The sequence below is a fragment of the Aspergillus puulaauensis genome, chromosome 7, assembly GCF_016861865.1.
Source record: "Aspergillus puulaauensis MK2 DNA, chromosome 7, nearly complete sequence".
In the NCBI taxonomy this organism is placed as follows: Eukaryota; Fungi; Ascomycota; class Eurotiomycetes; order Eurotiales; family Aspergillaceae; genus Aspergillus; species Aspergillus puulaauensis.
The window spans coordinates 1,620,817-1,637,193 of NC_054863.1; the positions used below are offsets into that span (position 1 = coordinate 1,620,817).

General features: G+C 50.7%; 7 protein-coding genes across 7 annotated transcripts; 3 read left to right on the forward strand and 4 right to left on the reverse strand.

The window, feature by feature from the left end:
- Nucleotides 1–1,136: 1,136 nt before the first annotated feature.
- Nucleotides 1,137–3,342, forward strand: znfA (putative C2H2 finger domain protein; the record flags this gene model as incomplete). Its single annotated transcript, XM_041695496.1, has 3 exons — nucleotides 1,137–1,606; nucleotides 1,712–2,818; nucleotides 2,868–3,342. The coding sequence occupies 3 exons, from the start codon at nucleotides 1,137–1,139 to the stop codon at nucleotides 3,340–3,342; spliced, it is 2,052 nt and encodes a 683-aa protein (XP_041561221.1).
- Nucleotides 3,343–4,351: 1,009 nt separating this feature from the next.
- Nucleotides 4,352–6,442, reverse strand: APUU_70606A (nucleoporin NDC1; the record flags this gene model as incomplete). The annotated part of the gene is made up of 3 exons (XM_041695497.1): nucleotides 4,352–5,912; nucleotides 5,968–6,235; nucleotides 6,310–6,442. The coding sequence occupies 3 exons, from the start codon at nucleotides 6,440–6,442 to the stop codon at nucleotides 4,352–4,354; spliced, it is 1,962 nt and encodes a 653-aa protein (XP_041561222.1).
- A 430-nt stretch (nucleotides 6,443–6,872) lies between these two features.
- APUU_70607S (SNAP receptor PEP12) lies at nucleotides 6,873–7,756 on the forward strand (the record flags this gene model as incomplete). The annotated part of the gene is made up of 2 exons (XM_041695498.1): nucleotides 6,873–7,169; nucleotides 7,238–7,756. 2 exons carry the CDS (start codon nucleotides 6,873–6,875, stop codon nucleotides 7,754–7,756), a joined length of 816 nt encoding a protein of 271 aa, XP_041561223.1.
- A 320-nt stretch (nucleotides 7,757–8,076) lies between these two features.
- CYT2 (cytochrome c1 heme lyase CYT2) lies at nucleotides 8,077–8,946 on the reverse strand (the record flags this gene model as incomplete). Its single annotated transcript, XM_041695499.1, has 1 exon — nucleotides 8,077–8,946. One exon carries the CDS (start codon nucleotides 8,944–8,946, stop codon nucleotides 8,077–8,079), a length of 870 nt encoding a protein of 289 aa, XP_041561224.1.
- Nucleotides 8,947–9,282: 336 nt separating this feature from the next.
- Nucleotides 9,283–10,572, forward strand: mvd1 (diphosphomevalonate decarboxylase MVD1; the record flags this gene model as incomplete). Its single annotated transcript, XM_041695500.1, has 2 exons — nucleotides 9,283–9,353; nucleotides 9,429–10,572. The coding sequence occupies 2 exons, from the start codon at nucleotides 9,283–9,285 to the stop codon at nucleotides 10,570–10,572; spliced, it is 1,215 nt and encodes a 404-aa protein (XP_041561225.1).
- Nucleotides 10,573–10,844: 272 nt separating this feature from the next.
- On the reverse strand, nucleotides 10,845–15,280 carry APUU_70610A (Elongator subunit IKI3; the record flags this gene model as incomplete). Its single annotated transcript, XM_041695502.1, has 9 exons — nucleotides 10,845–11,893; nucleotides 11,962–12,241; nucleotides 12,296–12,429; nucleotides 12,482–12,726; nucleotides 12,780–13,122; nucleotides 13,176–13,329; nucleotides 13,378–13,937; nucleotides 14,002–14,094; nucleotides 14,149–15,280. 9 exons carry the CDS (start codon nucleotides 15,278–15,280, stop codon nucleotides 10,845–10,847), a joined length of 3,990 nt encoding a protein of 1,329 aa, XP_041561226.1.
- Nucleotides 15,281–15,722: 442 nt separating this feature from the next.
- On the reverse strand, nucleotides 15,723–16,210 carry COX15_2 (cytochrome c oxidase VIIc family protein; the record flags this gene model as incomplete). Its single annotated transcript, XM_041695503.1, has 4 exons — nucleotides 15,723–15,748; nucleotides 15,810–15,842; nucleotides 15,923–16,100; nucleotides 16,154–16,210. 4 exons carry the CDS (start codon nucleotides 16,208–16,210, stop codon nucleotides 15,723–15,725), a joined length of 294 nt encoding a protein of 97 aa, XP_041561227.1.
- Between the last annotated feature and the right edge of the window lie 167 nt (nucleotides 16,211–16,377).

Sequence of the window (16,377 nt, forward strand, 5' to 3'; positions counted from 1 at the left end):
ACCAGCCTTGTAGGGACCAATAAGGCCGTGGGTTGCACCACCATCTTCCCGCCTTCTTTTTCTCTCTCGAACTCCATACAACGATCCGATTCAGCGACCCCGAGCTGAAGGCTGAGCCTGCGGTGGTCACTGTGGTGTTGTTTCCCGTCCAGTACTGAAACGACCTCGTCACTCGTCGTCTCAACTTGAGCTACTTACCTCAACTTTGGTCTTCTTTTCTTCCCCAGTCGGTCTTCTCCGTCCGCTCTCCTCTGCGCCTCTCCAGGTTCACCCATGGTCTCTCCCTTCTTCTCTCCTTCAGTCTTTGCAACTTGGTGCATTTGACACGTGCTCCTGCAGTCCAGCTTGTTTTTTTCACTCTACCGATCGGACTGGCATATTTCCGACTATTGAAACCCGCAGCAGCGCCTACAGAGCAGAGCCCATCTGCGAGCTTCGTCTCAACTCCTCCGCTCGTGCCAATAATATCTCTTTCCACAGAGACTGTGCAGACACAGCCCTGTCTCTTGTTGCACTCTTTGATTGCACCTTGCACTTTTTCTGTGTCTATTGAGAACAACTGTCTGCCAACCAATTCTCCAGCATGTCCGGTGGATCTTGCATCCTCTCTGCTCTCTGTCGTCAATAAGTTGCCGCCGCTTGGCAGTTGGATGGCACCGAACCCGTTGCTGAGCTCTCGCGATTGTTGCACATCCCCGCTGACTCCCAACCAAACCGAGCAAGCTGAAGGAAGGCTAAGGTTGAGACATTACTTTGCCTGCAGTAGGTTTGCCTCTGTGCTTGCCACCACGATCGTCTTTTTTGGCTCGTTTATTTATCCACCCGAGAAGCCATCGCGCAGTTCGTTCACCATCTTCGACATCTTACTGCCGCTGGAGTTTTTAATTCCAGTTGGGCCTACTACCCCGTATAGACCGGAATTTTAGAAGCAGGATCTTCTATCGCTCCTTTGAAAGCCTGACTCTATTTTTTCTTCTTTTTTTCTATCTCATCTATATAGAGCATCGGGCCACACACGATCTAAAGTCGCTCCTTTTCAGCTCGCCTTTCGATTAACTCGATTCGTGCTTTTTTCAACTCGGTGTTACTGGTTCCGGTATCGATGAGTAACCCTAGATCGCCTTTATTCTTGTACGATGGACTTTCCTCGACTTTCGCCACCTTCGATTAGTATACACGATTTTAACAGCGGCCATACATCTACCGGGAGACCTCAAAATACTATGCCCGGGCAGTCATTTCCTTCACAAGGCCCCCTACCGATCCGAACAAACACAATGACAAATTTCGCCCCGCCACCATTACCACCACCCTCACACATCACCGACCTAGAAAACGGGTACGACGCGGGTTGGATACATGCCAATTCCAGATTACCGCCTGGGTCCATGAAGCTTGCGCCCATCAACCCTAACTCGAGTCTTTTTGGCGACCACCGTCGCCCAGAGTACGGTGTATCTCGGAGTGATCCGATGGCGCTGGATGAGTTAGATGGCAGACAAGGTAGTTTACCCGCTGCAAGGAGTCCTGAAGCGCATATTAAGATTGAGCCACCCCCTCCAGCCGATGAAGGTTTCCGAAACTCAATCGGTAACCCTGGGCCGTTGTAAGTTTCACCGACACCTGGAGGCGTTTATCAATGCCTACAATCTTGATTGGTTATGTTTGCGTTCGAATAAAAGATCGGGAACTAACGTTTTATTTACAACAGTCTCAAAGGTGAACAGGACTTCTCCCGCAGAAGCGTCAAGGACTCATCTCACGCCTACGACCAACATCTCTTGTCCAAAATCGGAAAGCCAGTCTCCCCGCGCCAATCCTTGAGTATGGGGACAGGAAACAGGGGTTCTTTATCGACTCTACCAGTTCCCTCGAGGGGCCTCTCGAGCTTACCTTCTCCGGCTGGTTCCGAAGTCCAGTCTCTCGACGTACGGTTGTCTGGCAGTTCCCAATCTGGCGGTATATCCCCGAGCACCAAGGTAGCATGGAGGGACTACATTAGCCGTCGAAGCCCGAGCGTCGAAAGCAACGCGCCTTCATCTACCCTAGACTATGAGCATCATTCGCCCTTCTCCCGTGGTAGCCGTCGTGGGGGCGGGACTACACCCCAGTATGACGATTTCTCCAGCCTTCCCAGCCGATCAAATCGAGGGAGCTACGACCAGAGCGTTGTTTCGGATATGGAAGGCGAGTTTTCTACAGATGAAACGCTGCCGCCCCGATTGTTCAGTGTCCGAGAAGCGACGCCGCCTTACTTAGAACCTTCTAGGTCTGGTATGAAACGAAGAGCATCGTCACCCCCTCGTGAGCCCGTAGGCAACGACAAACATCAGCTTCACACGACAACCAGCAATGGAGATCTTTCTCAACGGAGAACCACAGGACATCCATTCACCAATAACTTGTCGGTGAATAGCTATACTCACAGCTATGGGAGTCTCTCAGCTGCGTCATCCGTGAGCCACCGAACCACAGCATCATATTCATCGGCCGCTCCTTCAATAGGCAGCAGTATCACTACAGCATCGACGTATGACCGCTCGCCTACAGGCTTGTCGCCGAAGTCTGATCTTGATGCTTTTCACGAGAGGCCGCCGATTAACCCCGGCTCAACCGCAGGATTATCCGCTCAGCTGGTTGCACAGACCATGCAGGACCCTGCTTCTGTCGAGTCACCTAGTGGAAACGCTCCAAGGAAAATGTCGTTCCAAACGAACCTGAATGTGCCCAAGCCAACGGCAGCCAAGATTGGCGGGCTGTACATCTGTGACTGCTGCCCCAAGAAGCCTAAGAAGTTTGATAGCCCTGAGGACCTTCGGTAAGTTCTTTTCGTCTCAATTTGGAATGTTATTGTCTAATTATACCAGTGCACATGCCATGGAGAAACAATACTCTTGTCTGTACTGCAACAACAGATTCAAGAACAAGAACGAGGCCGAGCGCCATCAGAACTCGCTGCACCTTCGGCGTCATTCTTGGTCATGTGCTGCGCTTCCAGGCTATCAAGCGGCGTTTCATCCATCTCCATCCTCAACGCAGTCAGGTTCGGGGGCATCCCACGACAGCTGTGGGTACTGTGGTGAAGAATTTCCGAATTTCCCTCAACCGGATTGGGACCAGCGCTTCGAACATCTCACAGCGGTACATAAATTTGGAGAATGCAACAACTCGAAAAAGTTCTTCCGTGCAGACCACTTTCGGCAACATCTCAAACACAGCCATGCAGGAACTAGTGGGAAATGGACCAACATACTGGAGAATGCCTGCATGAAGGAAGAAGCTCCGCCCGAACCCATAAACCCACCAAACAAGAAACCCAATGACGCTATCCGGGACTGCTGACAGTCAGTGTGCTCCTCGGGGTATAATGGGGCACGTTGGAGCACATTCTATAACCCACCCATCATCTTATCAGCCTGAAACACATTTTCGCGCTCTCCTCTACACAGTCACCAGGAGGAATTTCCAGTTTATTTAAAGTGCCTTATCTGGTACTGTGGGAATGGAAAATCAGTGGGCAAATAACCCTCCTGAAAGCGCGACTACACGAAACAAAAAAAAAGGCCCCAATAGTTACGTGACATGACCCATTTCCTTATATCTGTTTCTGAAGCGCTTTGGCGGCGGGCAAACAGGAGTCTGGAAGCTTGAGGTTTTTTTCTTTTTCTTTTTTCTTTTTCTTTTTTCTTTTTCTTTTTTCTTTTTTCTTTTTTTCTCTTTTGTTTGGCAAAGGTTGTGAGGGGGAAAAATGAAGCTTCTTGGGTATATTTCTGGGTTCGGTTGGCACTCTGCTGTTTTGCACGGGATCTGTTTTTAAGGTTATTTGTTTACTTGCTTGGTTTCGTGATTGATTTTGAACTCTCCTTTAGGGGTTCGTATCACGGACAGTCTGTTTGTTTTTTTTTTTTGTTCCTTACAAGCATGGAGGTCTGTATGCTTGATTATGGATATGTCGAAACTCGAGCTACCACCTAGATGGATATCTTATCTGCAGCCGATGAGTGGACTTTTTGGATTTGTATATAGAAGGACGGATGAATACTTGTACTTGCGGGTACTTACCCCCTCAACTCATCATGAGCCGTTTACAAAATAAATATAAAAAAGGTTAAATAACACGGTATTTTCTTTTCCGTATATTTTCGTTGCACTAATCATCCATATTACCAACACCTTAAAAAAAGATATCAAAAAAAAGGAACGCCGGAGAATGCAGTGCGAGTACACAGTGATAGGTGGGGCTTTCCTAGATCCGCACCTAAGTTATACCGGGAAATAGCCCAAATACAAGTCAAACAGGAAAGGTTGGGAATAGAATCTAGTTTCTCTGTTCTTTGAGTTGACACTAGCTTCACTCCTCAACGATTCCCGCAGCTTCCTTCGCTAACCGCAGATCCTTCCCTACGAGACCAATGTCTCTGAGATAGGGGTCAAAAGCAGACAAAAGGTTGGCGAGAGAGCCCTTGAGCGAGTCAATGACGAGCTCTACATCTGGTACAAGACGAGCTGCGGCTTGAGCGACAGGATCGTTAGATGGCGGGAATGAGGCGTCTGTCCAATGGATGTCTAATCCGGCATGGGCGTACTGCTCAAGGGCCACGGATGTTTCTGTGAAGAGGCGCACGATGCCGGGAACGTCAGCCTGGACTTTGCCGTAGGGGTCTTCTTGGAGACTAGCGATGAGAAGGCGGGTGATGGATTCGATGGCGTCGATTATGGACGAAAGGGTTGCGGTGGGGGTGCCTAGGATAATGCCGGAGAGGCGGCGGGCGTAACTTTGTCGGATGAAGAGGCCTATTGGGGAGCGAAGTAGTTTTGTGATGAACGGATTGATGTTTTCGGGCCTGCTGGATGAGGCGCCGGTGAGCATCTTCAAGTCCTGGGATGAGGCAAGGAGTTTCTGTTTCCGTTCAGGACTAAGCATCGCAGAAGAGGCGCGGTCGAAGGCATCGCGGGCTCGCGCTCGTGCCTTCGGTGTCCAATCTGGCGATTCGCCCAATGACCTGAAGGTGCTGCTAAAACCTTCCTCAATTTTTCCTTGCGTTGAGCGGGGCTTGGGGGAAGTAGCGAATATGTTGCCTTCTTGTACCGGATCGGTCAGACGGGGCAGAGTGTGAAGGACAGGCTTCTCAGATTTCGTCTCCGTCACTGATGGTTTAGGACCTGCAGCTTCAGACTGCTTCTCGTTAATGCGGGTTGGGATGCCTTGGACAATTTCTGTGGCAGACTGCAAGATTTGTGTCCACGCTGAACCACCCTCACGATCGATGTCGTTGAAGATTGCCTTTCGTCGGTCGGGGAACTGTTGGCTGATGAACGACAACTCCCGGAATGCAAACGCGCGAACCGTTTCCTTCTTTGCCTTTAATCCGTTCAATAAGCTTCCATTGGGGTCTTTGGCCTCTGCTGTCAACGGCTGGCCTCTCTTCAAAGGTTCCTGGCTGAGGAAGATCGAAAAGAACAGGTTGGTGGTCTGCCAGCATAGAACCAGGAGAGCACCCGAAAGCATAGTCCGTGCAATGAGAGGCGGTTTAATCGGAAGAATGAGGCTTGGGGGGTCAGCTGCAGACCTGGGGAAATCCCAAAATAGCTTAGCAAACGACATGGTGTAGCTCCAAGCCCGCCGTCTTAAAAAGGCACTATATGCCACAGGGCATATGCACGCTACAATCGTGCTCCTTAAAACACCGCCTCTTACGACCTGCGGTAGACCTGCCTGGAGGCGCTTTGAAATAGCCTGCGTCGAATGCGTGCTCTGTTCCGTGCCGTCGGTGGTGGATTGTTTTGCAACCGGAATGGGAATGCGATCGTAGTCATTGTATAGATGAAATAGAGACTGTGCTACCGCCAAGAGTAGATGATACGTGTAGATATATATGGGCCGTTCGTTCAAGGTTGCTCGCTCATGAGGGCTACTTCTCGTTAGCTTGGCCTCAAATTAAATCGTTCCAAGGTCTCGCAGCATACCTGCCTCGCTTCACCCATTCTAGTTGCGCACTAACGGGTGAGGACCACTTGTATACTTCGCTGAACCACCACGCCGAGAAAATATACCACGCAAAGGTTTGAATGACGTGAAGCGGGAATAGGTATTTGAAAGTCTGGAGCGGGGAAGCGGTCGTTCTCGAGCCAATGTGCATTTGACCAACCCGTAGGACGAATACGGAAAGAGGAGATATGAAGAGAAGGACGGCGCGAATACCGCATGATCCGATTGGGAACAGGGCCCAGAATACTGAAGAGTTGGGCGCTCATTAGCTACCATGTGCGCGAGATGCTGACGTTTTGACTCAATGGGGAGGTACTTACATGAAGACTTATCACCAATCACAACGGAGATTATATAACAGACCAAAACTGAGAGTGCTGATGCATGAACAAATCTCCGGTGTAGCGCAGAGGTGAGAATGCGCCGGTATGGGCGAGGTTTTGCGGCGGCCATCGTAGTAAGCTAGGGTAATTGCGAGATCAAGATAGCGAGGAAAAATTTCACAGCATCGTCAGGAAAATAGCGGTCATGTATCATCAATTGCCGCGCCGGGCGGGTTTGTAAGAACGAATGTGGCGCTTCCTCGAAAACCGGCGACGGCGAGTGCGGCGAGTTGAGCGACAATGAAGCTTTGAAGCTTTTTTTGGGCGAAGGGCATCAAAACACACAAGCCACAGATGGTTGGTCAGGTGATGATGCACTAGCCACATGGGCTTCCTGTCACGTCATGTCATCATGTGAGTGCTGCCTGCAGATCAGGGCACCGACACCAGCCTCGAACGCAACCTGCAGGCAGCTGCTTGTTATCTCTCCTCATTCCTCATCCCGGTTTACCCGCATCAGTCCCTTTGCTCGTCTACTTGTCGCATTTTGCCATTACAGCATGTCGTTCGATCGCTTAAACTCCCTCGAGGCTCAGCCTACCACCATGCGTCGCTCCGACGACCCGCAGTACCATGATGATCCCGAGTTCCAGCAGCTCACGGAGTCCCTCTCGAACCAGTTATTCACGCTGACCTCGAACATCACTCGCCTGTCGGACCAAATCGCCCTTCTTGGGACAAAGCGCGACACTGAGCGGGTGCGAGAGCGAGTCCACAGCCTCCTTGAGCAAACCCGTACGGGCTTTAGGGATGTTGGAGATGGGATCAAGAAGGTTCAGACCTGGGAAGACGTCAACGTATGTCACCTCTAACAACTGCTGTGATTCTCTAGTGCTGGCAACTCTTTCTAACATCTACTTTATAGCCTTCGCAAAAATGGACACAGCAGAAGTTGTCAACAGAGTTCAAGACCACCCTAGAGGAATTCCAAACTGTTCAACGGCGAGCTTTGGAGAAGCAACGTGCATCCGCAGTAGCTGCGCGTACTGCTGTGGATGAAGCTGAACATCCCCACGAAGGTGGCGCTCAGCAGGATCAGCAGCAACTACTTGAGGAGCAACCACGTCTGGCGAATCAAAGTGAAGTCGATTTCCAAGAAGCTCTGATCATCGAGCGTGAGACCGAGATTCGCAACATCGAACAAAGCGTTGGCGAACTAAACGAGCTATTCCGCGACGTTGCCCATATTGTCAATGAGCAGGGTGAACAACTGGACACTATCAGCGGAAATGTCGAGAGAGTTCATACCGATACTCGTGGTGCGAACGTTGAGCTCCGTAGTGCTAGTAGGTATCAGAAGAACGCCCGAACCAAGGCTTGTTGTTTGCTCATCATCCTTGCCGTTATTTTGACGATAATCATCCTTGCGGCTGTTCTTGGATAAGCGCTTCAAGCCCCTCGTACTACATTTCGTGGCAACTCGATGTAATGATTTACCTCCTTGTGATATCCTCTCCTGTACTGTTTTACGCTTCTGTGACCAGAATTATGGTCCTACTGATGATTTTTATACGTGGTTCGGCGTTTAGAGTGGATTTCTATTTGCATTTGTTATGCCGTAATTTGGCATATTGGTATTATACATGACTTCAGTGTTATACATATGATACAATTCAATGACCCAGCCAATACCCGAACTCCTGCTTCTATATTCGTACCGCGACAAAAGAATATCATCGAGGGTGCCAATAGACGGCAAATCCCTCATAGACCCGAAAATCGTCTGAACCTCATCATGCAGCCTTCCCATGAATTCAATTTCGGCCGCACATCAAGGTAGAAGCTTAGTTTGCCTGGCCCAGCATTGCCGGCCAATCCGCTTCCACTGTTCCCTCCCGTAGATTTTCCCTGATAGAAATCGATCACATACTCGATTCGCTCCCCGCCGCATCGTTCAACAATCCAGTCATGTCGATCAAAGGGGAGCTGGTACCCCATCAGGTTATTCATGCGCGCCCTCGGGCTTAGGAACTGAGACTCAGCGCCCAGGCCACGAAAAGAGTACAGCTTCGGCCCACCGCATTTCTTGCTCCCAGGGTCTGAATTAGGCGCGTTTTTCTCCCACTCAAGAATCTGATGCCACGCGCGCTCATTCACGGCGTTGTGAATTGGGATGATCGATGCTACCGATGTAGCGAGCTCCGCCGGTGAGCCGACTGAGTTTGGTGTATTGCCCTTGCGCATTAGCGCTTCGAAGAATTGACGCTCCGAAGGGTAGACCCAGTTTCCCGTCGACTTGTCCTGCCCGGTTTCGGCTTCTGCATTTGAAGGGGTGCCGTGCGATGCGGCTGGTGGAGCATATGGTGAGGAGGGTGCCACGGGACGCTCGGATGGCGGTTCGTTCGAGTCAGAGTCAGAAATGACAGCTCGGGGTATACTGCTCACTTCACGGTCTGAGGAGAGCGGTCGCTGCTGTTTTGAGGCTGGCTTCCCGTCATCTGAAGGTTGCGGATGGGGTGAATCTCCGGGCTTATGTTGTTGTAGCCATGCCTCACGGGTTTTGTGATCAACAGGGCATGTCGCAGCGGGTGCGGATGCAGATGGTGATGTAGGGGTGCTGGCGGCGGCGCCCATTGGGAGGTTGGCAGACTGTGATATATGCGAAAATAGAGAAGAGGTGAGAACGGCGGGAAAGCGATAGTTAATTCGTTGTTTGGGCGCAGTAAGGGAAAGAGGTGGTGCTTGGTAATGCAAAAAAGAAGCAAAGCAACGGAGCCCGAATAATTCCCCTGCCGGGGCCCGACCGCCTTAGGAAGCCCGACATTTACTCCGACGAGCGATGCGCCTATATTTACTTTTTTGTCCTCGTCCCCCTCGTCCTCTTTCCTGGGATCATCTGCTGTTGAATTTTCCCAGATTTCCTCAATTATCCGGAATTTTTTTGAGTATCCTTGTCTCTACTTTATAACAATGGCTGCTGTCTCTGAAAGCCCCGTTTTTCGGGCCACCACTACTGCCCCTGTCAATATCGCCGTTATCAAGTAAGTCCCACACCCGGCCATTGTGAGAGGCTATACCATTGTTCCACCACGCATTGGCTTATAATCACCATTTAGGTACTGGGGAAAGCGTGACGCTACCCTCAACCTACCAACAAACTCTTCGCTTTCTGTCACCCTGTCTCAGCGCTCTCTCCGCACGCTCACAACTGCGTCCTGTTCTGCCACCTACCCCGCCACCGACGAACTCACGCTCAATGGCAAGCCCCAGGAGATCCAATCGTCCAAACGTACACTAGCATGTCTCGCTAGCCTACGGGCTCACCGAAAAGAGCTCGAGGATGTCGACTCGTCTCTGCCAAAACTCTCTTCCTTCCCGCTAAGGATCGTTTCGGAGAACAACTTCCCTACGGCCGCTGGTCTAGCTAGCTCGGCTGCTGGTTTCGCAGCCTTGGTTCGGGCCGTGGCCGATCTGTACAAGCTGCCACAGTCTCCGAAGGAACTTAGTCGCATTGCCCGCCAGGGATCTGGATCGGCTTGCCGCTCTTTAATGGGAGGCTACGTCGCCTGGCGTGCCGGCGAGCTCGAGGACGGAAGCGACAGTCTCGCTGAAGAGGTCGCTCCTCAGGCCCATTGGCCTGAGATGCGCGCACTTATCCTGGTTGTGAGTGCAGAGAAGAAGGACGTCCCTAGCACAACGGGTATGCAGACGACCGTCGCAACATCGGAGCTTTTCGCAACCCGAGCGAACGCCATTGTCCCCGCTCGGATGACTGCTATCGAAACCGCTATCCAAAACCGTGATTTCCCTGCATTTGCTGAGATCACCATGCGTGACTCGAACGGTTTCCACGCCACCTGCCTGGATTCCTGGCCACCGATCTTCTACATGAACGATGTCTCTAGGGCTGCTGTTAGACTCGTGCACGATATCAACAACATCGTTGGCCGCACTGTGTGCGCGTACACTTTTGATGCTGGCCCCAACGCTGTCATCTACTACCTTGAGAAGGACTCTGACATTGTTGCGGGAACCTTCAAGTCAATTCTGGGTACATCCCTTGAGGGCTGGTCCGGTCCTTTCTACGACGCTGTGAAGGACGCCACCCCGGATGCGCCCCTTGACCAGGTGGACTCCCGGGCCGTGGATGTGCTCAAGTCTGGATTGAGTCGTGTGATCTTGACTGGTGTTGGTGAGGGTCCCATCAGTGTAGAGGATCACCTCGTCGGTGAAAAGGGCGAAATTCTCTCTACCCTATAGAGGGAAGAAGGTATGGCAGAGACTTGAAATGATTTATGATTTCGTCAAGTTGCATCAGAAATATTTCGAGGATACCGATATTTAATTACGAGCCATGCATCGTTTGACACGATACATGGTGTGTTGCTGAACGTTTCGGTTATCTACATGGTTCAGTTTTGAATTTTGATTCAACATGCAGATATCATGCATACATAATACCTACTCTATTTTCATTCCATCCCACTATACATGGACAAACTTTTCATAAACTATTCATAAACAACGGAATTCTAGTTCAACAACGCCGACCTCTTCATCTCCTTAATCTTTGGCGCCTCCTGCCCCTTTCCAACCCCCATGGTCGACACAATACTCTCCCAAAACACCCTCTCACCTCCCAACGGCGTGGGTGCATCAATAGGCATGTTCACCGGAGCCTGGCCACCATCCTGCTCACCATCTTCATCCTGCGCAGCAACAGCAGGAGGGGGTGTAGCGAAGACCTCCTCCTGAGTTTCACCACACAGCTTCAACACATCATTCATAGCCCTCTCGATCGCCGCCGCGCGCTCTCTCATCCCACGACGAAGCAACGAATCAACCAAATTCTCCACCTCAGGCACAGTCGAGCTCACCCGTTCAATCAACCGCCGCACACTGTTAACCAGGTATTCCTCCTCATAAACGGTTCCCTTCTTTCCACGCGCTCGCTTCCGCTCTTCCTTGCGGCGGTTGCGAGAGCTCTGCCGGGACGTCGTCGTCTTCCCAGAGGAAGTTTGACCCGTGTACCGCGTGAACATACTCTTTCCTGCCAAAGTGGAGGCATCAGTTGCCGCTAGTGAGACGTTATCAGGGATATCGACTCCGGCGGCGCCGTCAGCCATGGTTGGGTCGCCGCCAAAGTAAGCCAGGGGGTCCTGGATGCGACGAACGCGTAACTCGCCGATCCGGGGAACTTGGGCTTGAAGTTGGGATCGGAAATCGGCGAGGAGGTCGATCATTGTCCCCATTGAGTCTGCGAGGGCGGAGTCGACGATCTCAGGGACCAGGGACTGCACGCCGTTGAGGGCTAGGAGGCGGGATGCATCGGAGAAGCGGGAGCCGCGACAGAGGAGGCGGGCAGCTGTGGGAATGTCGTGGAGGTGTTCGGAGTGGATTTGAGATGCGGAGATGTAGTCTTTGTTCTCTTCTACTAGGGTTGTGGCGAGGTTTGTGGCATGAATTTTTAGGTCGGATGGTGGGAGCGGGACCAGCATTGCGGTGTAAAGAGATTCGCGCCAGAGGTGGGCAAGTTGGTAGCACTTGTAGGCGTCTGTGTAAAGGGATAGGGATTCGTAGGCTGTGGGTTTAGTTTATTAGTTTTTAGGGTGCTTGGGTATAGACAGGGTGGTGTTGATGGGGGCATACCGATGCCTGCATCCTTATACTTCGATTCCTCTTGCAGGTGGTTTGCATATAGATGGGTGATGTCGCAAAGCTGCTCAGACTCGTATTTGTAAATTTCGATGGCGTCCTTGTATAACACGTGCTTGACCACGTATTCGCGGAGTTCATCGTGGACACCCAGTCCATGTAGATGGCCAAGTGCTTTCGTCCACCGTCCCAGGTAGTTGTCGATTTCAAAGTACCGTCGAAGTTCCGGGAGTTGTTGAAGCTTCCGCAGGAATGGGAGGTACTCGCGGGGGTCCTAAACTTCGTTAGAACGATTTATTAAGGACATATCCGGGGCTGGGACTCTTACCCTCTGGGCTTGTTGGGCTACTAGCAAAGTGAGCTCAAGATCGTACAGACCCAGCGCGTTATCATAAAGTCGATTAGCGTCCGTCAAGAAACACATGTGCTCAACCGCATCCTCTGCTTGCTCAGGGCTCTCCTCTACTATCTAGTTAGTAAGGGAATAGAAAAGAGGAGACACAACAAGACAAACCTCTCAAGCGGGCTACCAGTCGAAGACCGGACTCGAGGTCGGGGGGCAATTTGCACACGTGCGCGGTAATGAGGTTATGCAGATTAGTATCTGAACGCTTCTCCAGAGCGGTCAGGAAGCCATCACAAATCCGGTTGACCTTGTTTCCTTTCTTTGCTGAAGTGGTAAGGCCGTTTTCTGGGGCAACTTCCACCTTCAGCGCTTTCAAGGTGTCCTTGTAAAGCGTTTGCGACACATCTTCCTCTCTGAATGGGGTTAGCAAGATACTTTATAGGATGCTTCTTTACGGAAAACATACTTTAAGCGAGAAAGAAACTCATCGACGAAATCAACCCTCTTGACTTGCTCCACGAACAACATAATGTTTTCCATGAATTGCTCAGGGGCGTAGTCATGAATGATATTCATGTCAACCATTTGGCTGCGGCATGTGAGGAATGCAGAGCGGTAGTCCTTCCTGTCAATGAAAGACCGGATACCTGCGAGGACAAGAGCTCTTGGATAGATAGTCTCGATGTTACCCCGAGGAGCTTGCAAAACAACCGAGAATGCGGAAGGCATCACAGTGACTAGACGGGATCCACGTTCAATACTTCTGCAACGTTCGTCTGTCTCCGGGGTATCAGGAGGAACCTCCATGTCTGTAATACAACCCGTGTTAGCTTAAAACCAGTAGGTTGATGACTTAACTAACCTTCAGCCTTGTTGAGGTGAACGAATTTGAGAAGATGTAGAGAAGTGGTAAATATAACGTGAGATGAAGTAACCAGGAAAGATGTGCAATTTTTTGCAAGCAGCGTTTTATTCGCATAGAGACCTCCCGTCCTAGACAGAGAAATCAAAATATCCTTGAGGGCATTAGCAATGCATAGAAAGGCATCATTATGGTGCTTTACCTCATCATCAGATATTTGTACTGTTTTGGCCCAATAGGTGTCCACGGGAGGGCTTTCAATCCAAGGAGTAATTTGAAATTCGTCGGACGAGGGCATTGTGATGTGAGAGTAGGCAATCGGTTGGCCAGTTTGACGGACATGGGAGAACCATAGAGTCTCTTGGCCTAGATTTGCGAATATTGAAAAGACCTGCTCAGAATCGTCTGCCTCATAAGCAACCTTTGTCTCGCGGGTCTCCAATGTAGTCCTCTCGATGCAGGTATTGTTTGGGCCTCTACTCCGCAGAATATACACTTCGTTGTCGTTGATGAATGCTATTTGACGAGGCCGGCTATCCTTTTCATACGATAGTGGATAGCTTGACTCAAGGATTGGAACAGGCACTGGCCGAGATTTGAGGGACCACAGATAGACTGAGAAGTGGTCGTTCATGAGCACCGCAATTCTTGTCCCTGATTTGCTAAATGCCACATCAACAGCATTTGAATCAAGGGCCAGCTCATTATGAGCCATAGGTGGCGGGACACCAGATAGCCTCAACGGCGTCAGCTTCAAGGTGCCTATGTAGGGTTAGAATATGTAGATTCGAAAAGATGTAGAAATCATAGTGTGGTCAAGACTTACGCCCATCAAGAACAGCAACAGCCCCGACATCATTAGGCGAAGTGGTTGAGCCGTGGAACACTTCAAAGACAAACTCTGCATCTAATATCGACCCTACAAAGCCGTTAATTTGGGGGGGTTGGCATCTCTGCAGGATAGTGTACATACCAGAGGCTCCTACTACGAAGCGTAAGGCTTTCTCGTGGTGCCATTTGTAGGAAAACTGGTTCTCGGAGTTCCCAATAATGGGGATTTCTTGCTTTAGGTAGTAATAGTAGTTTCCCGAGGTCCAGAATTGGATTCTATCCTTGAACTGCACCGCAAGTACTGTCGAATCAATATTCCAGCTTAGATAAATATCGGATGCCCATGTAGATCGTTCTTCCTCAGTCAAACGAAGAGTAAATTGGCCATGTCGCAAGCCGTTTCGTTCAAAGAAGACAACATCAATCCGGTCATCGAGCCTTTGAATGCCAGCGATGAGATTGCCATAAGGTCTCCAGCTGAGAGCCCCTTCTAGACCATCCACAGGCTCACTCACACTATCCAAGGTCCCCTCGCGAGAATAGACCCTAATAGCACGGCGAATGCCTTCGACGACGCTATTCACGGCGACGTAAGCGCCGTCTCCTCGCCAGCTGATCGTGGTCCTGCTGTCGTCATTGCCACTGAGTTTTCCCTCGTCGACTTTCTCTGGGACCGTGGGATCTCGTAGAGCTCTGGCTCTCTTTCCCTGAAATTGCGTCTCACGTTTTCCCCAACCCACGGAAACATGTTGCGAGGCCTTCAGGTCCTCGGGAGTAAAAGTAATCTCGGCAACATTTTCAAACTCTCTGGTCATATACAGGAATGTATTGGCCGAAGTAGTAAGAGCCAAAAGTTCCTCATCTGGAGACCACGCAGCAGCTGTGATGCCAACATCGACCGAGCCGACAATCTCGATCTTGTCCTCGCCGGGGAGGGGTTCTTCACGGACGATGACGATATCACCACCTTCCAGGACAAGACAGGCCGTGAGCGTATCCGCGAAGTAATGCAAAGAGAGCACACGATCACAATCAAGATGTGGCAGCGGACATGGTGCATCCCAAGATGCGATGGTTTCAAAGACTTCGGGGCTCACGGGATCCGAAAATTGAGCATCATGGCGCTTCCTCCGGACCTCGATGACTGCATTTGTGGGATTTGGCCCAAATGTGCAAATAACGGCATCGGAAGTGGTATCCCAAGCTGTTGCTGTTAAGGGAAGTCCATCCTGAAGCTGCACCTCCGCGAGGCGCACGTTTTTCAAGTTGCGCATCTTTTATGATTCAGTGGTTTACCCCACTGCCATGAACAATGGAGCTCTTTCTGCCCAGGGAGGTGGAAATTACCAGAGCGGGGAGCGAAGGTATAAAAGTAATTAAGAATTAAATATACAAGCAAGCTCCTTCATTTCATTGCTTTGCTCGGCTTGTGTTCGGGCGGGTTGAATCGAATATCAAATAATAGTCGACCCAAAGATTTTGATTTTCGCAGACAAAAAATCAACCAATGACTTCATCCATATACTAATGCTTCTGTGCACTACAATTCTGGGGAACTCCCAGGCACAACTACATCCACTGCCAGTACATAGACAGCACAGAAAAGTTTCTGGTTCAAAGCTGAATGAATTCTCTAGATTTATACAGGATATACGAGTTCCCCAACTCAGCACTTTTCCACCGTTGCCAGATACCCAGGAACGTGCGGGAGCGGATTTAACGGGCCTTGTAGGTTTGCCAGACTAGAAAGAGAGAACGTCAGGTAATGGGTCAAGAGGGCTCTAAGGATAAACGGGGACATACCGGCAATGGCGAAGGGAGTACCGAAGCCAGTGACTGTAAGTAGATAAGGAGTCAGCGATATCAATAACCAATCCCACCACCACCACCACCACCACCAATTGGGAGCCACTAACTCATGAAAGCCCAGTATCTGAGGAAGAAGAACTTGGTGAGAGGGTTGAAGGGAATGTTGGAGCGAGGGCCCTCGGCGTAGTGGTAAGGACTGCCGAGCTGGGCGCGGGTGGTGGAAAAGCCACGGCGGGCGACGAAGGATGTGGCCATTCTGGCCCGGAGAGCGGTAGCAGCGTTCATCTTCAGTGGTGTCAGTGCAATTGGTCCCAGAATCGACAACAGAGCAAGTTTACCTTGAATGAAGCAAGGGCGCGATGAGATGATCGAGACAGAGGTACTGATCGTGCCATACGGGAAGAGTAGGACGAGATGGAACCAGCCGGCCGCGAAATAGTCACGTGAGTAGTAGCTGTCACAATGGAAAGTTTCTCCGGCGGTTTCTCCGGCGGTCAGCCCATTTGATCTCAGTTGCGGCGCCTTCCCTAAACGGGACAATGAAATTTCTTGGTCAGTCAAA